The sequence below is a fragment of the Schistocerca americana genome, chromosome 5 (genome assembly GCF_021461395.2).
Source record: "Schistocerca americana isolate TAMUIC-IGC-003095 chromosome 5, iqSchAmer2.1, whole genome shotgun sequence".
NCBI lineage: Eukaryota > Metazoa > Arthropoda > Insecta > Orthoptera > Acrididae > Schistocerca > Schistocerca americana.
The window spans coordinates 335334199-335360084 of record NC_060123.1 but is presented as its reverse complement, the minus strand read 5'-3'; the positions used below and the strand labels follow the sequence as shown (position 1 = coordinate 335360084).

At 44.2% G+C, this 25886-nt stretch overlaps 1 protein-coding gene across 1 annotated transcript in view; it reads left to right on the top strand.

Moving 5' to 3' along the window:
- The window catches only part of LOC124615841 (probable cytochrome P450 6a14), a 93666-nt gene that overhangs the window by 11031 nt on the left and 56749 nt on the right, over positions 1-25886 (top strand). The window contains exons 2-3 of the mRNA XM_047143993.1: positions 16367-16821; positions 24029-24280. Of these exons, the coding sequence (XP_046999949.1) occupies positions 16375-16821; positions 24029-24280 (699 nt within the window). The 5' untranslated portion in view covers positions 16367-16374. The remainder of the gene's footprint in view (positions 1-16366; positions 16822-24028; positions 24281-25886) is intronic.

Sequence of the window (25886 nt, the reverse complement as noted above, 5' to 3'; positions counted from 1 at the left end):
ACACAGCTCGCGTCATCCCCGACTGGTTTTATCAGCACATGGATGAATTGCCGCATCTTCCCTGGATACGACAGCCGCCAGATAAGAATATAATTGAATCTTTATGGAATACTTTCGAGAGAAAGACGTGTGATCGCTATTCACTTCCATCACCGTTACAATAAGAATATTACTTTTCAAACACCTTGACTATACAAAAACTGATGCCTGATTCACATTTCCTGGGTATAATTCTGGCGGTTTCCATGCATGCGTGTGAATTTTTTTTCAATTTTCAGTTTTGGCGGTATTATGGTATTTTTTTATATTTTTAGCACTTATATCCTCATGTCAACCCGGTTCAGCCAACGGATTATACGCGTATTGGCATGCATGTAGAACCGGCACTCTGTTGGAATTTATTGAACTGTACAGAAAAATTGACCTTCAGCTTGAGAAAAATATGCAGTGAGACGGACTGAAATAATGTTTCTATTCAAAGATAATGATTACACTGAAGTCGCCGACATACATAGCAACAATACAGAGGGCGGGACTTCATTCTTAATAGAGTGTGTGTGATCACCACGGCATGCTCTGCAACGTGTCCCCTTGCTGGCCACAAGGCTGGTAACGCTTTCTACTGATAGGGCCTTCCATTCCTCCACCATTACGGTAAACAATTGCTCGATGTTCGTTGGTGCACATTGCACATTGCATTTGGAACATACATTGTGTTCGAACATTATGAATTACCACGAAGAAAACGGTCTATTGACACACAGTCAACATGGATTTAGAAAACATCGTTCCTGTGAAACACAACTAGCTCTTTATTCACATGAAGTGTTGAGTGCTATTGACAAGGGATTTCAGATTGATTCCGTATTTCTGGATTTCCGGAAGGCTTTTGGCACTGTACCACACAAGCGGCTCGTAGTGAAATTGCGTGCTTATGGAATATCGTCTCAGTTATGCGACTGGATTTGTGATTTCCTGTCAGAGAGGACACAGTTCGTAGTAATTGACGGAAATTCATCGAGTAAAACAGAAGTGATTTCTGGCGTTCCCCAAGGTAGTGTTATAGGCCCTTTGCTGTTCCTTATCTATATAAACGATTTGGGAGACAATCTGGGCAGCCGTCTCCGCTTGTTTGCAGATGACGCTGTCGTTTGTCGACTAATAAAGCCATCAGAAGATCAAACCAAACTGCAAAACGATTTAGAAAAGATATCTGAATGGTGTAAAAAGTGGCAGTTGACCCTAAATAGCGAAAAGTGTGAGGTCATCCATATGATTGCTAAAAGGAACTCGTTAAACTTGCGTTACACGATAAATAAGTGTAATCTAGAAGCCGTAAATTCAACTAAATACCTAGGTATTACAATTACGAACAACTTAAATTGGAAGGAACACATAGAAAATGTTGTGGGGAAGGCTAACCAAAGACTGCGTTTTATTGGCAGGACACTTAGAAAATTTAACAGATCTACTAAGGAGACTGCCTACACTACGTTTGTCCGTCCTCTTTTAGAACACTGCTGCGCGGTGTGGGGTGGGATCCTTACCAGACAGGACTGACGGAGTACATCAAAAAGTTCAAAGAAGGGCAGCACGTTTTGTATTATCGTGAAATATGGGAGAGAGTCACGGAAATGATGCAGGATTTGGGCTGGACATCATTAAAAGAAAGGCGTTTTTCGTTGCGACGGAATATTCTCACGAAATTCCAATCATCAACTTTCTCCTCCGAATGCGAAAATATTTTGTTGACACCGATCTACATAGGAAGGAACGATCACCACGACAAAATAAGGGAAATCAGAGCTCATACGGAAAGATATAGGTGTTCATTATTTCCGCGCGCTTTACGAGATTGGAATAGTAGAGAACTGGCTCGATGACACTTAATCCTCCCACCCATGATCGATGAGATTCAAGTCGGATCAACGGGCACTCCAATCCATTCGCCGAATACCCTCTCGTTGCAAGAACTCCTCCACCTCCGCAGTTGGATGCTTTCGCGCATTGTTGTCCGTAAAAATCAAATGAGGGCCGAATGCACCCGTAAAGAGACGCACATGAGGGAGGAGTGCATCGTCACAACAACATTGACCGCTCAGTGTATCGTTGGTCAGCACGCCCATGCAGAATTATACCTCTTGATAGTTTATCATCTGGACCACCAAAACGATCACGTTCGACGATGTTCCTAGGTGCGGTACTTGCCCCCGCTTCTCTCCATATGAGTGTACGTCCAGAATTGTTGAACATGATTGTTTTGTTGGTGCAGATGTTATGGTATCGATACGCGAAGATTTTCGTGCCTTACCGGACAATGGAACAAACTCGCGAATTTACATAAACAGCTTAAGTTTATGTAGGTGACAGTGGCAATCAACTTTAACAAGCAGTAGACTTCAGAAGGTGCCTGAAGATTGTACATTATAGTGCCGAAATCAATGGCGAAAAATAAATATCTTTTAATGTAGCTAAGGTATTCATTCATACGCGAATGCCATTAAACGATAAGTCGAGGGTAGAATGTGCAAATCAATATTATAGCTAAGGTGTCCCCTAGTAGTCCGTTTGTCCTGACATGTCTCTTTTCTCTATAACTAGAACATAACTGTTAATGGCTCGTGTTCCACGGCGTTACTTTAAGCCTGCAGCACACTAAGCGCCGAGTGCAGCTTATTGCAGTGCGTGCAGACTGCCTCAAGCTCACTGGACGGCCTTGGAACGACGGCGTGTCTTCCCTGTTGCCAGACCTTGAAACACACCTCAACTGTATTCATCGGAAGAATTGTGCTTTCTAGACATATAGTAGGATTTAAGAAGTGAGCAAAGTCTATAAGAAGACATACGTAGGAAGCCCAACGGACTGCTCTCGATTATGGATGCATTGCGTATAATGGACAGTACTCTAAGACATAAACCTGAGTAACATTAAGTTCAGCTAGTACGAGTTTGAGTCAAATGAAAACCTTAAATTTGTAATAACAAATCGAAATTTCGCGCCATTATCCTGTAAGATGGTAATCGTGCTACAAACAGCGTGCAAAATGGCTTGTAGGTGGCAGCATAGTGCAGATGCACACATACCGTCGCAGTATCAGTATAAAGATTGCTGCTCCACTTGCAACTTGCACCAGGGAAGAACAGCGTTCTGTTATTCGGTTTTTGCGCAGTGAAGGTGGGAAACCTATTTAAATTCATCGACGAATGAAGGTTCAGTACGGTGACGCATGTTTGTCACAGCAGCAAGTCTACGAATGGAGTAGGAAGTTCGCAAATGGTGTGACTTCAGTGGAAGAAGTTCCTCGTCCAGGTCAGGCACAACGAGTTGTGACTCTACAGAACATTGCAGCAGTTGAAGCCATAGTGAAGGAGGAGGAGGAGGAGATTAGTGTTTAACGTCCCGTCGACAACGAGGTCATTAGAGACGGAGCGCAAGCTCGGTTGAGGGAAGGATGGGGAAGGAAACCGGCCGTGCCCTTTCAAAGGAACCATCCCGGCATTTGCCTGAAGCGATTTAGGGAAATCACGGAAAACCTAAATCAGGATGGCCGGAGACGGGATTGAACCGTCGTCCTCCCGAATGCGAGTCCAGTGTGCTAACCACTGCGCCACCTCGCTCGGTCTCCATAGTGAAGGAAAACCGCCGAGTGACACTGAATGACATTGAAGCATGTTTACAAATTAGTTATGGGTCAGCACACCACATTGTGCATGATGTGCTCTAGTTTCAAAAAGTGTCTGCAAGATGGGTGCCACGGCAGCTGACTCCTGAAATGAGAGAACGACGTGTTGATGCTTGTGAAGAACTTCTTCGGCGCTTTGAACGTGAAGGTGATGGCTTCCTTGCAAGAAACCGAAACGAAGAGAGCGAGAAGGAATGGCGCCATTCCTCATCACCAAAACCAAAGAATTTTCGAACAGAACCATAAGCAGGAAGGTTATGCTGACTATCTAGAGAGACCACTGTCACCAGTGCATCATACACAGAGCTCCTAAAAAATCATCTGCGGCCTGCAATCAAATCAAAACGACGTGGATTTCTGTCAACAGGTGTCCTTTTGCAACATGACAATGCAAAGCCCCACACTGCCCGTACAACAGTTGAAACAATCACAGACCTGCATTTTGAGTGTCTTCCTCATCCACCATACTCACCAGACCTTGCCCCAAGTGATTTCCATATGTTTGGAGCACTCAAAGACGCAATGGGAGGAAAGAAGTTCCGTTCTGATGAAGAGGTACGTCACGTGGTGCATGAGTGCTTGCGCGGACTACCAAAAGAATTCTTTTCTAAAGGAATTTATGCACTGTGTAGGCGCTGGAGGGCTTGCATTGAGCGTGGGGTAGATTATGTTGAAAAGTGATACAGCTGTGTGCCACTTATGCACAATAAATAATATTAAAAAAAATTTAAGGTTTTCATTTGACTCACTCTCGTACATCGGAGTTCGTGACCATCTCCCGGGTGTCGATCCTCTCACCTGACTGATTCTTATTTGCACGAGCACGGAACGTTTACTACGATCATCAACAAAGATTTAATGATGTGTTGATACCAAGATAACTCATCGAACCTTTCGCCGTGACCGAGGCAGAACGAGCTCCTCAAAATTTTGGTCCGAAAAAGGTGGCGTAAGACGACTCGCATTCAGGAGGGTCATGGCTCAAGAGCCCGTCCGGCCATCCATATTTGGATTTTCCCTGATGTCTCTGAATCGCTTCGAAAGACCACGGTCAGTTTCCTTCCCCACTCGTTAGCAATCGGAGTTTGTGCTCTGTCGCTAATAACATCTACATTGACTGGACATTAAACCCTGATCTCCATTCTTCCTTCCAAATCTTGGCTCTAGTCATGGTAATGACGCTATCGACAATACGTATTACACCTGTTCTTAACACAAATATCTGTTCTTATGACGGGCGCTGGGTAAGCAGAGCAGAGACTTGTCCAGTGTGAACTCTGAATGTCTACATCTACATCGATACTGTGCAAATCACATTCAAGTGCCTGGGAGAGGGTTCATCGATCCACCTTCATAGTTCTATATTATTCCAATCTCGTATAGCGCGTGGAAAGAATAAACACCTATATCTTTCCGTATGAGCTCTGATTTCCCTTATTTTATCGTGGTGATCGTTCCTCCCTTTGTAGGTCGGTGTCAACAAAATACTTTCGCATTCGGAGGAGAAAGTTGGTGATTGGAATTTCGTGAGAAGATTCCGTCGCAACGAAAAACGCCTTTCTTTTAATGATGTCCAGCCCAAATACTGTATCATTTCTGTGACACTCCAATATTTCTCGATTATACAAAACGTGCTGCCTTTCTTTGAACTTTTTCGATGTACTCCGTCAGTCCTATCTGGTACGTATCCCACACCGCGCAGCAATATTCTAAAAGAGGACGGACAAGCGTACTGTAGGGTGGCTCCTTAGAAGGTCTGTTACATTTTCTAAGTGTCCTGCCAATAAAACGCAGTCTTTGGTTAGCCTTCCCCACAACATTTTCTATGTGTTCCTTCCAATTTAAGTTGTTCGTAATTGTAATTCCTAGGTGTTTAGTTGAATTTACGGCTTTTAGAATAGACTGATTTATCGTGTAACGAAAGTTTAACGAGTTCCTTTTAGCACTCATATGGATGACTTCACACTTTTCGTTATTTAGGGTCAACTGTCACTTTTCACACCATTCAGATATCTTTTCTAAATCGTTTTGCAGTTTGTTTTGATCTTCTCATGACTTTATTAGTCGATAAACGACAGCATCATCTGCAAACAACCGAAGACGGCTGGTTAGATTGTCTCCAAAATCGTTTATTTATGGATAAGGAACAGCAAAGGGCCTGTAGCACTACCTAGGATAACGCCAAAAATCACTTCTGTTTTACTCTATGACTTTCCGTCAATTACTACGAACTGTGACCTCTCTGACAGGAAATCACAAATCCAGTCACATAACTGAGACGATATTCCATAAGCACGCAATTTCACTACGAGCCGCTTGTGTGGTACAGTGTCAAAAGCCTTCCGGAAATCCAGAAATACGGAATCAATCTGAAATCTCTTGTCAATAGCACTCAACACTTCATCTGAATCAAGAGCTAGTTGTGTTTCACAGGAACGATGTTTTCTAAACCCATGTTGACTGTGTGTCAATAGACCGTTTTCTTCGAGGTAATTCATAAAGTTCGAATACAATACATGCTCCAAAATCCTGCTGCATATCGACGTTAATGATATGGGCCTGTAATTTAGTGGCTTACTCCTTCTACCTTTCTTGAATATTGGTGTGACCTGTGCAACTTTCTAGTCTTTGGGTACGGATCTTTCGTCGAGCGAACGGTTGTATATGATTGTTTAGTATGGAGCTAATACATCAGCATACTCCGAAAGGAACCTAATTGGTATACAGTCTGGACCAGAAGACTTGCTTTTATTAAGGGATTTAAGTTGCTTCACTACTCTGAGGATATTTACTCCTACGTTACTCATGTTGGCAGCTGTTCTCGATTCGAATTCTGGAATATTTACTTCGTCTTCTTTTTTGAAGGCATTTCGAAAGACTGTGTTTAGTAACTCTGCTATGGCAGCACTGTCTTCGATAGTATCTCTATTGCTATCGCGCAGAGAAGGCATTGATTGTTTCTTGCCGCTAACATACTTCACATAAGGCCAGAATCTCTTTGGATTTTGTGCCAGGTTTCGAGACAAAGTTTCGTTGTGGAAACTGTTATAGGCATCTCGCATTGAAGTCTGCGCTAAACTTCGTGTAACATTTTACGTTGTCACGAAAATTCCTTTGGCAGCGGGTAGTAACTGTGTAGAGGACGCAAACGTGGAATGGTACCCGTTGTGGGCAGTCGGCCAGGGAACGATTTGGCTGTGCTGCCACGTCGACGGAGCAACTTAAGTCATCGACCTGTGAAACTCGAAGAGTGACGCTGCAGCGACGGAAATTCAGTCTCTGATGGGCCAGGACGTTATCATGACTGAGAGCAATCACTGGTGCAAAGTATCCTTTGTCTGGCAGTAAAGAGCAAGTACAAATGATGGACAGAATTAAATTTTTTCAATGGTAGACATTGCATAAGTAAAGGTCTGCGGTCGAAAGGACACATGACGAAAACGATAGCAAGATTGACTGAGCTTAAATCCATCATTTAATCGCTAAATGACCTATATGGAGCTAAATTCATCACTGGAGGATATTGTATCAGGCCTTGGGAACGCAGGACGTACCATTGTTCGAGAAACGTGTTGACCATAAATTAATTACCACTTCAGTGGTATTAACATTAATTCAGACTTCGTGATAAAAGATAGATGTTGTAATTAAAATAAAATGCTTAAACAGCAAGACACGATACGCAACTGATCTGTAGGTTTTCGAACAATGTACGATACCCTTCCTGAGATACCTTTGCCAGAACAGAAAAACACAAGATAAAAAACATACGCGGTAAATATACATGATATCACAATAATTCTAGACAGATTTGTAATCCATTAGTTAATTATTCAGTGCAAATGCTACTACTAGACAGTCACACACATACCTGCGTCAGTCTCCGGGCAGCCACGCACATAACTGCGTCAATCTCCTCCTATATGAGAAGCGAGGGTGAATAAAACGTGAAGGAGATTCTTCCCCAAAACTTTCTACTGTTTTTTGACAATTGATCGTGCCTAGTTGGATATTGAAACAGTTGTCAAGGATTACTTAATTTCATAGATTATCATGTATTTGCACGAATGCATCTTGCCATGATAGTAAGAGCACAATTTAGAATAGAAGGAAATATTACAGTGTTTTATTTTATATGCTTTAGTGACCTTAGTGAGCCATAAGAAGTGGTGCTTACGAAAGATCAGATAGTTCTCAGGAAATTTCTCGTTGTAGTTCCAGGGCAACGAATCCATCATACTTTTCATATAATGAACTACTTTAGGTGCCGAAGTCATCGAATCCAGTATACACTTCTTTCTCCAAGAAGAAACTATTAACCTCCCATGTTGCAATACAGTGATTGGATTAGATTAGATGAACTTCTCTTTCCAATAGTTCCGTAGTGAGAAGATCCTCCAGGATGTAGAACTTGTCTGAAAACAAGAATACGCAATAAATATTTACGAAGAAAAACAGATATGCTAATGTAACTTCCACAGATATCAAGTGACATGGTCCTCATGGTTATAGAATAAGTAAAAAAAACTCTTAAACATATTTTCATTTAAGCGATAGAAACAAACTTGTCACAAAGCATGTAAATGTTCAGTACTGAAAGATACAGAAGATAATTGTCAGGCTATTGTAGCCATGCATCATCAAATACAAAAATTATTTTAGAACATTTATTTACACTGATCGTGTTACTCTACTAAATTTGTGCAGAAGTCACATTGTACACATACTCGCATTGTTTGATATTACTAGTAGCATGTGGTCATCAGATGGCTTTCCTGAGAAATTCTTAATGAATCAGAACGAAATTTGTTTTTGGATGAGATCTGCCTTGAGTAAAACACAATTATTTCTTTTTTTACCCAGACATATTTCGCTGCAGTTACAGCATCATCAGTTGTTCTCTTAGATTTATAACCAGTCTTAGCGAAAGTATAAAAAGTGAAGATGACGGAGAAAGCAGAAGAAATGACAAACTGTGAAAGGGAAACAACTGTAATGAAAAACATAAAAAACCACAGCATATGATAAGAACGAAAATAAAAATCCACTGATGATACTGTAACTTTGGCGAAAGAAGTCTGGGTAAAAGGGGAAAAAGCTGTGTTTTGCTCAAGGCGGATCCCACCCAAAAATAAATTTGTTTTTAACTGACCGTGAACACGAGAGCTTCAACTCCAAGACGAGTAGAAGGATTGGCCATCATAAATCCTTCAGGCTCCTCGTAAACTGATTTTGATATGTACTGTACTTAAAAGTTTTTGGCTGCTAAGTTCAAAATTTCTTTAAAAAGAATCTTCAGTCCTCATCATTTAATTTTAAGCACATCAGTAGAGGTTGAAATTCGCACTTTTTCTGAACCTTATGTCGTTTTGCGCACACGAAAGTTAATCTTGTTATAAGTGGGAAGGTTTCCACGGCTAGTTTTAACAGCCTACACAAAAACGTACACTTCATCCTTGAAATATAGAATAACGGTGTGATTCTTTTCCTGGATGTAGAAGTATACCTAGCAGCAAAGCAGACAATAAAGCTTATACAAAACCGTTGCGCACGAAGAGATATGTGTATGCAGAGATGCACTACCATTCGCCACAAATGAGTGCCGTGTTCCGTAACCTGACAGTAGGAACTCGCCGTATAAGCGATGCTGATAACTTCCAGCATGAGTTAAACGAACTCCGGACAACATTCTTTGCGAATGCATATACTAATAAAACATACAATAAGATATGAGGTACAGAGAACGTAAAGGAGATAAAGCAACAGAACAACAGCTTCCTGTAGCTCGCTTACATTGCGTAATAAGTGTCAGCGACCGCGTAGGGAAGTTGCTTCGCCGCTAGTATTCCAGAGCGCTAGCAAGGTCCGAGATCTCTGCACTTCCACGAAGGATTTCGTAGATGCTGTCCATGTGCAGGTGTTTACGAACTCCGATGTGACTGTAGTGACTTTTATCTCGATGAAACCGGGAGTTAGAAATAAGGAAGATTAGAATTTAAAATCCCATCGACGTCGAGGTAATTACAGACGGATCTCAAGCGCGGCTTATTTCAGGGTAGGGGAAGGAAATCGTCCGTGGCATCTCAAAGGAACCCTCTTGGAATATGCCCGGAGCGATTGAGGGAAATCACGGAAAACCTAAAACTGAGTGCCCGGACAATGCTTTCAACTGTCGTCCTCCCGAATGAGAGTTCAGGTTGCTAACCACTGCAACATCTCACGCGATCGGGAGTTCGATCAGCACTCGCGTGTCGGAGAGTGAACATTACGCACGGCTGGGATAATATAGAAATTAGCGGTAGCCATTCACCAGCTGGGCTGTGAATCTGTGAACTCGCCCGGAGTCCTTGATGCATCAGCTGCTGTTTATAATATTAAACGCCCTAACAACCTGAACAGAAAGTTGCCGACGGGCTGGCTGCCAGAGATCCCAGCCTAACGAGCCGCACGCGTTCGCCCGTCAGCAGTTCCTCTAGATTCATAAAAACATCAACATTAAAAACCGGTCACAAGAGAACGGCCTTGGTACAACCTGCTGATTCGCTGCTGCCTACTAGAATAGCACAGGCTACAGCCTATTGTAAAGCCACCTCTCCACAGGCACGTTGACTTTGAATTGTCCAATGTTTTTCAGGGAAGTGATGGTTGCTACGTGACTACCGAAATAGGACGTTTTAACCTTAAACTTCGTCAGATTAATAAAATGTGCATAGACGAACCTTGTGTCATATGAAGACACCAACAGGAGAAACTGAAAATTTTATAAAATGAGATTTGCACTCTGCAGCGGAGTGTGCGCTGGTATGAAACTTCCTCGCAGATTAAAACTGTGCGTCGGACCGAGACTCGAACTCGGGACCTTTGCCTTTCGCGGGCAAGTGCTCTAGCAACTGAGCTACCCAAACACCACTCACTGCCCGTCCTCATAGCTTTACTTCCGCCAGTATCTCGTCTCCTATCTTCCAAACTTTACAGAAGCTCTCCTGCGAACCATGCAGGACTAGCACTCCTGAAAGAAAGCACTTGTCCGCGAAAGGCAGAGGTCCCGAGTTCGAGTCTCGGTCCGGCACACAGCTTTAATCTGCCAGGCAGTTTAAAAATTTTATGTTGTGCTCTGGACTGAGACAAAGGGGCGCCATTCCACCTACTTTATTTAATCTCCTCTTAGAGAAGATCGATAGAGAATTTACTAAAAGTAATCCACAAAGCATACAAATGCAGAAGGTAAACATTACTAGTATTGCCTACGCAAATAATGTACCATTAATAAGCAGTCCCAAAACAGAATAATACAAGATTATTAAACAATCGCTGACAAAACAGGGTTCCGTATTAATGAAGAAAAGACAGAATACCGGTCATAAATAAGAAAATCAGAAGTGATGTACCCATTGGCGGTTGATAGATTCACTTTTAAGACAGTTGACCGTTTGAAGTACTTACGGAGTCTTTTTGTTAACAAAGTACAACGGATATATAAACAGACACCAGTATAGCAACACGAACAAAGCTCGTTGTAGTTTAAAATTCTAAAGAAAAGATCACTTAGTACTAACTTCAAAATCCGATTGTTAAATAGACTGTTATACTGGTAACATTACACGGATGTGAAGCATTAATATTTAAAAACAAAGGTGAAGAAATACTGTCAACATTCGAAAGAACAATACCCAGAAAATCTTTTAAACGTGTATATAGTAAAATTTAAAACATGGACTAGAGGATAACAAAAAATGAAGAATTAAGACAGCTGAACGAACACCGTAACATCGTCGAAGCGCCAAAGAAGAGAAGATTGAAGGGCTGGCTGTGTAGCAAGATTAACGAAGAATAGACTACCTAGAATAGCATTCTTTAGGACGATAAATGGAACGAGAGGAAGAGCCAGAACTACAGGGAGGACACAGTTACCGTGAACAACACCAAGTGACCAACAGTGGCCTCGAATGAAAAAAATGGAAGAGGCTCATAGAACAAACATTGGTTGATTAATTCCTTGCCACATACAAATAAAAAAAATATGAAAATAGGAACGATCATTGCCGGCAGCCTAATCGATCTGAAGAGGACAGTTTCAAAGACTGTTGAAAGGCCGGTTTTAGTTCAAAATTATGCAGCCTAATCCCCGATCTGCTTTTCTTCAAGTTATTCTTATTTTTATCATTTATCGAGATTCTACTTCGTGCGGATTAATTATAATTTTCTTATATTCTGACACAAATATTGTAACTTTTTATATGCCACTTTTCAAATATCAACTGACAATGCCCATGCATCTCAATTTATTTTGCCAAATTAAAATGCTGACTGCAATTTGTTTAAGCAGTGATTCGGAAATGCAGATCCATAAACTTTAAAAAATCGTAAAAGTATGAAATTATGTGCAAAATTGGTTGGAAGTCGCTAAGTACTCTCGTAACATAAGATTATACCTCTTAATGAATAGATTCTGACAGCATCCTAAATTTTAAATACTATAGAAAATTACGAGAAATATTAAAAATCAAAGCTTTGTTGCCCCTGGAAACAGTTTGCTAGGCAACCTACAACTCGTACTGGGGGCCAGGATAGTTGCTTCGTAATATATAGGCTGATTTCTTCCATCGTGTACAAACGCTAGGGGTTGGACGATGAGGGGATACGGAACAAAAGAGGTCTAATGAAATTATGTCCAGAAACGCGTCGTTTCCACCCTAGAGACCATTTATTCAATCATATTTTGTTACAGACACTGCCGCCCAATATGCGCTGTACCATGCACCCACAGTTACACCATGCGTGGTTTCCTCCTAGAGGGTGGTACTGTTCCTCATACGTCATGCCCTAATCCCCTCTCCTGCCATAGTACTCATAATTAGTGATGTTGTGCCCGATCCAATTCTCTTGCTGACTCACCTTGTAGTGAATGTGATACAGCATTGTACACAATAGTTCCGCATTTGAATCGAGAGCTTGCCGACAGGGTGTTTACTTCTGGAAAGGCAAATGGCAAAGGGCGGCGGGCAGCAAGAATGTACCAAGAGACGCATCCCCGACGACAACAACCACAGCATTCGATGTTAGCAAACAGCGTTTCGTGGTTTGTCTGAGTCAGTGTCGTTTCACGAAACAGGAAATGTTCGGACATTTTTTTTCACTAGCTGCTTATTTTTTATGACCCACCGTCTTATTTCTTATGGTGGGTCGTATGTTGCCACTTAGCCGCTGTGACTGGGTCCGGGGTCCGGTGTCACTGAAAGTGACACCACCCCGGCTCCTGTCCCCAATCACACCGTTGCCCGGTGGGCTCTATTTGTTTACATCCATTTGATATCTTTTTTTGTGCAGCATTAGAAGAACTTATAACTAATACAAAATCAAGTGAGATATTAATAAACAAAACGGAATTAAATATTTAGAAAGAAGGAAGGAAGAGAATTGAATAGAGGAGAGATAGGTATAATATTGCCCGTCATCTGGTTGTGGGCGGCGGCCCGGGTCTTGGAATGACCCTCAAGACGCTGGCCATCGCTCACCATGCCTTTAACATCCACCATCCTAAAAACACCAGACCTGGAGGAAAATGTGATTAACATTGTGGAAGGCGACAGCCGTGTCAGTACCAGTGTAAGCCGAAGACCGTGTGGAACATTCCCCATGACAATTGTTACTTCCCTTATCACTTACACCAAGTGCAGGGCTCACCAGTGACATAATTTTCACATCGGGAGCAGTTTTGTCACTGAAACTTCCTGGCAGATTAAAACTGTGTGCCGGACCGAGACTCGAACTCGGAACCTTTACCTTTCGCGGGCAAGTGCTCTACCATCTGAGCTACCCAAGCACGACTCACAACCCGTCCTCAAAGCTTCAATTTTGCCAGTACCTCGTCTCCTTTCCCTTCCTGAGAGTCTTTTACCATTTTTCGCACAATACAGATATCGTGTCTACGTCATTTTGTAGGTAGCTTTGATTTTCAGATGACTTTACTAGACAGTAAATGACGGAATCATCTGCGAACAATCTAAAATGTCTGCTCAGATTGTCTACTAAATAGTTTACATAGATTAGGAGCAGCAGAGGGCCTCGAAAACATTCTTGGGGAAAGCCTGATTTCATTTCTGTTTTACTCGATGATTTTCCGTCGATTATTATGTACTGTGATAAGCGAGCGGTTGTATGTGATTGCTAAGTATGGAGGGATTGCATCACAATATTCTGAAAAGAACCTTATTGGTATGCTACCTGTACCAGAAGACATGCTTTTATTGCTTTAAGCTGCTTACCTACACCGAGAATATCTACTTCTAAGTTACTCATGTTGGCAGCTGTTCTTGATTCGAATTCTGGAATATTAACTTCTCTTCTTTCGTGAAGGTTTTTCGGACAACTGTGTTTATCTCCTTTTAGTCCTAATGATATGTGTCCCACTCACTTGAGCAATATTCTATTATGGGTTGCACAATTGGTTTGTAAGCAGTCTCCTCTGTAAACTGACAGCGTTATCCCAGTATCCAGTAATTAGCCGAAGTCTACCAGTTTCTTTACCTAAAATTGGGCCTATCTGATAATTCCTCTTCACATTCCCACGAACGTACAGACAGATTGCGTACAGACGATTGCAATTATAGATATCGTAAACATAGGACGCCCGCCCGGTTAGCCGTTCGATTTAACGCACCGCGTTCCGGGCGGGAAGGCGTGCCGGTCCTCGGCATGAAACCGCCCGACGGATTAATGTCGAGATCCGGTGTGTCGGCCAGTCTGTGGATGGTTTTTAAGGCGGTTATCCATCTGCCTCGGCGAATGTGGGCTGGTTCCCCTTATTCTGCCTCAGTTACACTATGTCGGCGATTGCTGCGCAAACACTTTCTTCACGTACGCATACACCATAATTACTCTACCGCGCAAACATTGGGGTTACACTCGTCTGGTGTGAGACGTTCCCGGGGGGTCCATTGGGGGCCGAACCGCACAATAACCCTGCGTTTGGTGTGGTGCGGCGGTGGTGTGAGTGGACAGTAGTCTGTTGTGGGGTTGTGAACCACTGAGGGCTACGGCGGGGACGAAGCGTCTCCGTCGTTTCTAGGTCCCCGGTTCCATGCCAAACAACACAATACAATCATAGGAAACTACTTTCCTACGTTTTGTGAAGTACACAATTTTAAATATCTATACACTTAAAGCTAGCATCCAATCTTCGCACAACTTCGAAATTTTGAGAAAGATCTTACAGGACATTTGCGCAGTCTTTTTTCAGATACCACTTCAGCATAGATAACTACATCTATAAAAAGGCTGCGGGTATTACTGTTATTGTGTGAACGGTCATTAACATACAACTTCAACAAGAAGTGTCCCAACACATTCATCTCGAGTACGCTTACAGGTCCACCACGACTCTCCAACCAAGTTATAACATGCTGCATCCTCCCTACCTCGATATCCTCAGTCCAGTCTCAATTTTTGTTTGATACGTTATATTATTGTACTTTTCTTGATAAGGGCGCGTGTTGTACCGATACATATGCATTCCGAAGACTAAGAATCAAGAAATGATGCATCCAGCTGACTGTCGTAATCCATATTTTACGCTATGTCCTGAGAGAAAAGCGAATGTTGAGTTTCGCACATGTCTGTCAAAGATATTGGACAATCATTTTGAGTACTTTGTGAAAGTGGAGAGTTTGATTTCGCTCGATCCTTTTTTTAGAAGTGCATAGTAGTTTTGATGGAGCGAGTCATTCTGCTCCAGATACTATGTTATATTTGACCCGGAATGTGTTGTTCAGATTGGACAGCGGTTTTGTGGATCATTTTTAATTATAGAACGATGGGAGCTACAGGGCAGGGATTCCCTCCGGGTCTGGGGTATGGTTTACTGTTAACGATTTCAGCTGTTTCTCAACGCCGGTGAGGCGTCAATTAAAATGGATCAGTACTTCTGTATCTTCCTTTATAAAAGAAAATTTGGAAACTGAGTTCAGCATTACTGTTTTTGCTTCGCTTCTTTCAGTTTCTGTTTCTGTGTGATCCGTAAGTTTCTGGACACTAACTTTGGTGCCTCTGAGAGCCATCAAATAAATCGTATATTTTTGGGTTGTGTAGAAGATATTTCGCTAAGATCTGCTACGGCAGTCGGTGAAGGAGTCCATTGCCCTCTTGACCTTTATATTTATAGGCCTATTCTTCCTATTATATCTATTATGCAGTAGTCACTGTTACCTTGGAGTTTATTCACTGTTACTGGATACTGCAGAGGTTCCTCTCATCGTGAACTATTCTACTAGGTGCATACAAATCCAGCGCATGTCCAACTATTCTCTTAAAAGTAATCCATTGCTCATATTGATGCTACTGCCCAGAGGTAAATGTTTGGAGTTCTGTTTTGACGTATGATGCAACTGCCTTTTAATATAGCTTTCTGTACATGTAAATCTTCCTACTTTTTCTGGCTGCCCTTTGTGCTTTAGTAATCTTTGTTGCTACAGTTGCGTCATGGACGTGAATACCAGTTTCAATATGGACATTTGAATACGAATATTGAAAACGGATATCAGCATTTATGCTTTTTGTTTTCTACCTGCAGTATTGATTCCAGTGTGTAAACCACGACTTTCTGGACGCTAACTTTGGTGACAATAACAGCTACGTTTTAGTAGTGACGCTTTAAGTCACGTGAGGGACGTCTGGATTTGTTGCAGGACAGACGATGTTGCTGCAGTTACTGGCCGCCCTCGTGCTGGCGTGTGCCACCTTGCTCCTGTACGCCTACTTCTCCTACACTTACTGGACTCGACGCGGCATCCCGCAGCTTCCGAATGCACGATTCCCCTTGGGCCACGTGTGGCGGGCCATAACGTTCCAGCGTTCCTTCGGCCAGGTCTGCTGCGACCTCTATTCGGGAGTGCCAACTTCGAAGCCTCTAGCTGGCGCCTACTTCTTCACGAAACCCGCCGCCGTCGTGAGGGATCCGGATCTTATCAAGAAAATGCTCGTCAAGGACTTCCAGCACTTCCACGACCGTGGCCTCTATATCAACGAGGACGTCGACCCGCTGACTGGCCACCTGTTCCTGCTGCCGGGGGAGCGCTGGCGCCTGCTCAGGAACAAACTCTCCCCTACGTTCACCTCAGGAAACATGAAGATGATGTTTCCGGTAAGGCATTAACACATACTAGTGAACAGACATATCCTCAAAGTTTTCTGACTGATGATGATGTTTGGTTTGTGAGGCGCTTAACTGCGCGGTACAAAGTCCCAATATTTTAGACAGTCCAATTTTTACACAGTCCAATCTAACCACTGTCACGAATGATGATGATGACGATGATGATGAAATGATGAGGACAACATAAGCATGCAGTACCCGAGCAGAGAAAATCCTCAACCCGGCTGGGAATCGAATCCGGGACCCCGTGATTCAGAGTCAGCAACGCTAACCACTAGACCACCAGCTGCGGACTTTTCTGACTGATGACTGCCTGCTAGATATATTACATATCGTATGTATTGTTTACAGGGTAATGGGTCATCCACGTGGACTGATTTGAAGTGTTGTGTACATAATGCTATAATTCTATTTAATAAAATGGCTCTGAGCACTATGTGACTTAACATCTGAGGTCATCAGTCCCCTAGAACTTAGAACTACTTAAGCCTAACTAACCTAAGGACATCACTCACATCCTTGCCCGAGGCAGGATTCGAACCTGCGACCGTAGCGGTCGCGCGGTTCCAGACTGTAGGGGGGCCTAGAACCGCTCGGTCACTCCGGCCGGCTCTATTTAATATGATCACATTTATAACGCTGACAAAACTACTTATGAGTCGCTGCAAACGAAAATGGGTTGGAATGTGAGCGCACCACAAAAGAAAATAAATAAGCATCTGGTCAGGAACCAAGTGACAGTGGTGAGATGGATACCAATTGAGACTAATTTTGACTTCTTGGAAGAAGAACTTTATCTGTAGTTGAACCTGGCATTGGTGAGAACGATTTCTGAGAAATGATTATTGAAATGTCTGCAGAAAAAAGATAGGTTGATTGTGATCTTGATCAACTTCCTCACTCACCATTCCAGCAATACTGTTGGATGTCTTTTCAAGTTTGATTAGGAGTCAAAGAGCAGAAAGTCATCTGCTGACAGTAGCGACAGTTTTATTTTTTGTTTAGTTTAGTAAAATGTTAACATTTATCGCTTGAAGGTCTTCTAGGCACATAGTCTATCGAGTATTTTTCTGCAAGTTACGTGACGTTTCTTTCTGTAGTGGTATGTGCCATAGTGACTAACTCAGCAGGTCACTTGGCCTGCTGTTGCAGCAGTCTGCTCTGGAATTTTCGTTCCGCTCTCGAACATCACTGGAGAGACATTTTTGATGCTCCTTTTTTCCGAGCCACAGATCGCTCACCCAATACAGGCATCTAGCTGCTTCAATCAGTTCAGGAGCAGATAGCTCATCTCTATTGTGGTGCCGTGGGAGTCGTACTCGGACCCTGCGGTTGACCAAGATTATTTTCTTCACTGGTTTTAATAATAGAAAGGAAAAAAAACGAGCAATGCACAACACAAAGCAAAGAAAAGAAAAGTATACAAATATTTCTGTAACGGCTACAGCGTCGTTGTCGATGTCGTAAATGAGGTAGTTCTTGCCCGATGACTGCGGTATGTTACACAAGCACAGTTAAATCCCCCTCCATAACTTCCACTTTGTGGAATGCAACACTGTAGCAGGAAATGTAGAGAGGCTGGACGAAAATATTGTAACACCGAGAGACACGCGCGTTTGAACATAAACGCAGATGCTAGCTGAAATGACTCTGAGCACTATGTGATTTAACATCTGAGGTCATCAGTCCCCTAGAACTTAGAACTAACCTAAGGACATCACACACATCCATGCCCGAGGCAGGATTTCAACCTGCGACCGTAATGGTCGCGCGGTTTCAAACTGAAGCGCCTAGAGCCGCTCGGCCACACCGGCCGGCTGCAGATGCTAGCCAAGCCTGCAGCATGCGCTGTTATATTTAACCATGAACGGCACCTGTGCAATGTCCGCAATTGCTAGTTGTGATCAGAACAGTGTTGTGTCTGGCTGTGAGAGCATTATGTCGCAGCTATGGTCGTATGTTGGGTAGAGATGGGCAAAACTGTTCTTTTCAGAGATTGGATCAGAACTGTTCACTCCCTGAAATGAATTAGCTCTTTTTCATGACTCACCACTCATTTACAATAGAAAATAAATGGAAGGCACATTGTCCTTTAAACTTGGTTTATTCCAGTACTACACCTGTATTTTGATCTTATTTGATCCTATTTTTAAGTAACACAGATAATGAGTAAGAATTTTGTATTGTTTATTGAAATTTCCACGATATGACAAAGTTTTTGATTATTGATTTATTTTGCACTATCGTGGTTTTTTGGGTGATCGGAAAATGTTGTAACTTGAGATTTACATTAACAATATATTTGGCTATAATGTATTAAAATTTCATTAACCTCGTACAAATTCATCGCAAGCCATATATTTTTAAAGTGAACGTTTCCTTCCAAAGACGCCTAAAATCGCAAAATCCGTACCAGAATAAGAAAAAATATATATATAAATTTGACTGTAAAACGAAAGTGCTGCATATAGCCTTACGCAGAATAAAACAAGGAAAATATTGGTGTATCACATTTTGCGATACGTTTATCGGTTCGCTCGTAATTAAAGCGTAAATTCGAGTGTCCATAATAAAAATCCTATAGTAAGAGGAGTCATCAGGAACCTAATCTAATCAGTTTAAACAAATAAAAATAAAATAAAAACAATTGATGTATACATAACATAATAATGTAATATACAAAGCGGTATTACTACGAAGAACAATATCCAGTAGGGACGAACTCCGATGCAGAGGCGCTGAGTCGAGCGGGTCGAGCCGCGAGCTGTATTACTGCGTGAGCTGAGACCGCAGAGACCAGAGTGACACCTGAGTCGCTTTGCTCAAAGCTCTGGCTAGAGTCGAGACGGTGGGGTGAGCGTTGAGCGGGCGAGTTCCGAGGGTGGGGGGAGCGGTGAACTCACCCGCTCCGAAACAAATCGTCCGTTCCCTTGCGAGCGGGTTGTTGCAAGTAGTTCCTATGTTATCCGCTAGGTGGCTCTCTGTCCTGTTGCTCGCATCAACTGCCCAGAGGGCAGGACGTGCGACTGAAACGATCGCCGACAGAGTGCGATGCGAAGTTAAGCTGCGCCAGACACTGCGCGCGGCAGACGACGCACATGGACGGCACGGCATATGTGAAACACAAAATCCAATGGGGCACTGCACAATGCAGGCAGCCAAGGTAGAAGCAGGGCAGAGGCCGGCGCTGGCTGTGTTATGTGACGTGCACTGTGCTCTGACCAGCAGAGGCGCTGCTGATATGCTCCGTCTCTCTCTCTCTCTCTCTCTCTCTCTCTCTCTCTCTCTCTCTCTGCCGTGGGAAACGTTTGGAGCTACCGTTCTTTTTTTCTGAATCACTGATTGTTCACTCCTTTGAAAGATTCAACTCTATGAATTGGTTCAAGAGCGCATCCCCCATCTCTAATGTTGGGTACTTCTGTAACCAAGCTAAATCGAAGTGTCTGAGAGAGTGAGGTGGCGCAGTGGTTAACACACTGGACTCGCCTCAAACCCGTGTGCGCCATTCAGATTTAGGTTCTCCGTGATATCCCCAAATATCAGACACTTCGATTTAGCTTGGTTACAAAAGTACCCAACATACGACCATAGCTTGGACATGATGCTCTCACAACCAGACACAACACTGTTCTGATCACAACTGGTAATTGAGGACATTGCACAGGTGCCGTTCATGGCTAAATACAACAGCGCATGCTGCAGGCTTGGCTAGCATCTACGGGACTTAACATATGAGGTCATCAGTCCCGTAGGTCTTAGAACTACTTAAACCTAACTAACCTAAGAACATCAAACACATCCATATCCGAGGCAGGATTCGAACCTGCGACTGTAGCGGTCGCGCGGTTCCAGACTGAAGCGCCTAGAACCGCTCAGCCACACCGGCCGGCCCAAGGTCTTATTACTGCCAAGGATTATGTAACCACTTTGGCTGATCATTTCTACCCCTCGATACAGTATTTGTTTATTTGTTGTGAGCTCGAGGATTATTTGTCGCACCTGCAATTTGATCAGCCCACAATATAATTGAGACTTCGTGGTGTGTTTTGGAGGGAAGGGTTCGTGATCGCTGTCCACCTCCTTTGTCGTCATCTGAAGTTTTCACTGTTTTGCACGAAGAATGGTATAAGATCTATTATACTCATTTTGGTTAGAGAATAACACAGCGGTTTTCTTAGATTGCACTGAAAGAAACAGTGTAAAACTTTGAAAACCATACAGCATCTGTGTTTATTCATTCCGAGACGAATGGAAGCTGTTTTTCTTGCCAACGGTTTTCCCGCATCTTATTGGACATGGAAATACACTGAAGAACCAAAGAAACTGGTGCCGGCAGCGGTGGCCGAGCGGTTCTAGCCTCTTCAGTCCGGAACCGCGCGACTGCTACCGTCGCAGGTTCGAATCCTGCCTCGGGCATGGATATGTGTGATGTCCTTAGGTTAGTTAGATTTAAGTAGTTCTAAGTTCTAGGAGTCTGATGACCTCAGATGTTAAGTCCCGTAGTGCTCAGAGCCATTTGAACCAAAGAAACTGGTACACCTGCCTTATAACGCGTAGTGCTCCCGCGTACAAGCAGAAGTGCCGCAACAAGACTTGGCATGGACTTGACTAATGTCTGAAGTAGTGCTGGAGGGAATTGAATCCATGAATCCTGGGGGCTGTCCCTAAATCCATAAGAGTACGAGGGGGTGGAGATCTCTTCTCAACATCACGTTGCAAGGCATCCCAGATACGCGCAATAATGTTCATGTCAGGGGAGTTTGATGACCAGTGGGAGTGTTTAAACTCAGAACAGTGTTCCTGGAGCCACTCTGTAGCAATTCTGGACGTGTGGAGTGTCGTATTGTCCTGCTGGAATTGCACAAGTCCGGCGGAATGCACAATGGACATGAATGGATGCAGGTGATCAGACAGGGTGCTTAGGTACGTGTCACCTGTCAGAGACGTATGTGTCAGGGGTCCGATATCACTCCAATTGCAGACATCCCACACCATTACAGAGCCTCCACCAGTTTGAATAGTGCGCTGCTGACATGCAGGATCCATCAATTCATGTGGTTATCTCCATACCTGTACCGGTCTATCTGCTCGATACAATTTGGAACGAGACTCGTCCGTCCAGGCAACATGTTTTCAATCATCAACAGTCCAGTTTCGGTGTTGACTGGCCCAGGCGAAGCGTAAAGCTTTGTGTAGTGCAGTCATCAAGGGTACGCGAGTGGGCTTTCGACCTCGAAATCCCATATCGATGATGTTTCGTTGAATGGTTCACACGCTGACACTTTCTGATGGTCCAGTATTGAAATCTGCAGCAATCTGCGGAAGGGTTGCACTTCTGTCACGTTGAACGATTCTCTTCAGTTGTCGTTGGTCCCGTTCTTGCAGAATCTTTTTCCGACCGCAGCGATGTCGGAGATTTGGCGTTTTACCGGTTTCCTGATATTCACGGCTACACTCGTGAAATGGTCGTACGGGAAAATCCCCACTTGATCGCTACCTCGACATGTTATGTCGCATCTCTGGTTCGCCGACTATAACACCACGTTCAAGCTCACTTAAATCTTGATAACCCGCCATTGTAGCAGTAGTAACTTATCTAACAACTGCTACATTTTTTTTCTTTATTGTTTGTTTCACACCTGATACAGGTAGGCCAGCAGCGACATAATACGCCGCTCTTCGGCCACAGATAAAACTAATGATACAAAGAAGACAATCACAGAACAGACATGATGGATATACAAACATAGACATACAAAATTAAAACACACGGAACCGTTCACGGGCGCAGAGTCCAAAAAATAAAAATGTTCAGACACGTGGACACACACAGAGACGACAGATGACACACGCGAACGGTGGAGCACAAACGATTAAACACTGGAACACTTGAGCACGATCACGACGGAACACACAAACACTAGGCGATGATCTCAGGCGCTCGAAAGTTCACCATACGTGTACGAGTCCGGGGACCTGCCAAAAGGGGGAAAAAGGAGGGGGAGGAGGGACAGGGGAGTGTGTAGATGCCAGTGGCAGAGAAGATGGGAGGGGGAGGGAAGAAGGTAGGGGGGATAGGGGAAGCCTGGGGGGAGGAGGGAGGGAGGAAGGGAGGAGGGAGAAGGGAGAGAGGGTGCCCTCGGGAAAAAAACACAGGGTGCGGTAGAGGAGGATCAAAGTTGGTAAGAGGGGTACATGGAGGGGATGAGGGCATCATCAGGGAGGGGGAGTTGGTAGGAGCTACCTTGGGCGAGGGTATGGAGAGTGGAGAGATGGAGAGCAGGTGGGATGTGAGAATGCAGGCGCGGCAGAGGACGGGGGTGGGAGAGGATGGGAGAGACAAGCGGGTGAGGGGTATCAAGTTTGCGGGAGGTGTAGAGGATCCCTATCCGTTCGAGGAAGAGAAGGAGGTGCGGGAATGGAATAAGGTTCAAAAATGGTTCAAATGGCTCTGAGCACTATGGGACTCAACTGCTGAGGTCATTAGTCCCCTAGAACTTAGAACTAGTTAAACCTAACTAACCTAAGGACATCACAAACATCCATGCCCGAGGCAGGATTCGAACCTGCGACCGTAGCGGTCTTGCGGTTCCAGACTGCAGCGCCTTTAACCGCACGGCCACTTCGGCCGGCCAATGGAATAAGGTCATATAGAATCCGCGTGGGGGGCGGGAGACGGATGCGATGGGCGAGGCGGAGCGCATGGCGTTCTAGGATTTGAAGGGATTTGTAAATGGTAGGGGGGGAGGGCGGAGATCCAGGCGGGATGAGCCTAGCAGAGGATAGGGCGGATATGGGATTTATAGGTGTGGAGGATGGTGGAGGGGTCTAGACCCTATGCGCGGCCAGAAAGAAGCTTTGAGTCGGGAGCGTGCCTTGGCTTAAATTGTCTGGAGATGGGGGGTCCAGGAGAGGCGACGGTCAAGGGTGACAACTGCGCCAGACACTTGTTGTCTTATATAGGCGTTGCCGACCGCAGCACCGTATTCTGCCTATTTACATATATCTGTATTTGAATACGCATGCCTATACCAGTTTCTTTGGAGCTTCAATGTATGTTTTGTTTTTGGTATTTCCATATTTTTGTCCCCCACTGCAGGGAACATTATTATTCTACTGTGTTGTGGTGCTGCAAGGCGTTTTATTTCTAGCGCGAGAGAGGAGACTTTTGCAGTTGGTGCCTGTGCTTGCGCAGACTATGGAGAAATGCGGCCGTGAGTTGTTGGAAGTGCTGGGCAGCGCCGGGGAGGTGGAGTTCCGCGACGTGCTGGCTCGCTACTCCACCGACGTCATCGCCAGCTGCGCCTTCGGAGTGGAGGCGCACTGCCTGCAGCACCCCGACGGCGAGTTCCGCTACTGGGGGAAGCGCCTGCTCAACCCCACCACCGGCGAAATGCTCACCAAAACGTTTTGCGACATGTTCCCTGCCATCGCCAACATCTTTCGGGTAAGTGACCGACTCCATCTACATTTCTACCCCGTAAGCTGCATTACAGTGCTTGGCGGAGTCACCCTCCGAGCCGCCTCCTGAACAATGTTCAAATGTGTGTGAAATCTTATGGGACTTAACTGCTAAGGTCATCAGTCCCTAAGCTTACACACTATTTAACCTAAATTATCCTAGAGACAAACACACACACCCATGCCCGAGGGAGGACTCGAACCTCCGCCGGGACCAGCCGCACCGTCCGTGACTGCAGCGCCTTAGACCGCTCGGCTAATTCCGTGCGGCGAGCCGCCTCCTCACTTTTCCTGTTTCAGTGTCGGAAGTTCCATGCGGCTTTTCGCGGATGATGCTGTAGTAGACAGAGAAGTTGCAGCATTAGAAAATTACAGCGAAATGCAGGAAGATCTGCAGCGGATAGGCACTTGGTGCAGGGAGTGGCAACTGACCCTTAACATAGACAAATGTAATGTATTGTGAGTACATAGAAAGAAGGATCCTTTATTGTATGATTATATGATAGCGGAACAAACACTGGTAGCAGTTACTTCTGTAAAATATCTGGGAGAATGCGTACGGAACGATTTTAAGTGGAATGATCAAATAAAATTAATTGTTGGTAAGGCAGGTACCAGGTTGAGATTCATTGGGAGAGTCCTTAGAAAATGTAGTCCATCAACAAAGGAGGTGGCTTACAAAACACTCGTTCGACCTATACTTGAGTATTGCTCATCAGTGTGGGATCCGTACCAGATCGGGTTGACGGAGGAGATTGAGAAGATCCAAAGAAGAGCGGCGCGTTTCGTCACAGGGTTATTTGGTAAGCGTGATAGCGTTACGGAGATGTTTAGCAAACTCAAGTGGCAGATTCTGCAAGAGAGACGCTCTGCATCGCGGTGTAGCTTGCTGTCCAGGTTTCGAGAGGGTGCGTTTCTGGAAGAGGTGTCGAATATATTGCTTCCCCCTACTTACACCTCCCGAGGAGATCACGAATGTAGAATTAGAGAGATTCGAGCGCGCACGGAGGCTTTCCGGCAATTGTTCTTCCCGCGAACCATACGCGACTGGAACAAGAAAGGGAGGTAATGACAGTGGCACGTAAAGTGCCCTCCGCCACACACCGTTGGGTGGCTTGTGGAGTATAAATGTAGATGTAGATGTAGATACTGCACTTGAAGAACGATTTCTGGCAATTCCTCATGTCAGTCTCACTCTCTGTAGCTTTACCTTCATAAGTTTTAACGAATATACAGCGTGAACATTAATAAACCCGATAAACTGCAGGTACTGGGTCCTGACTGGAAATGGAGGAAAAAAGGTCCTATGAACATGTGTCCGGAAGTGCATCGTTGCCACGGCAGATGGCACTGACGAATGACAGATCCTCTGACCCCGTTCCGTGTGTTCCTTCTGTGTTGCTGGCCGTGTGATTGACGTAGCGTACTGTAAGCAGCAGAATGCTCCGGTATTCATGCCAGGAACAAGCCGAGATGGTGTTAGTGTGAGGCGTAGCAGATGGAAACGGTCGAGACGCAGCATGGCCATGCCAAAACAAGTACCCTCACAGACACCAACCACGTCACACAACGTTTCAAGTCGTTTTTGGGCA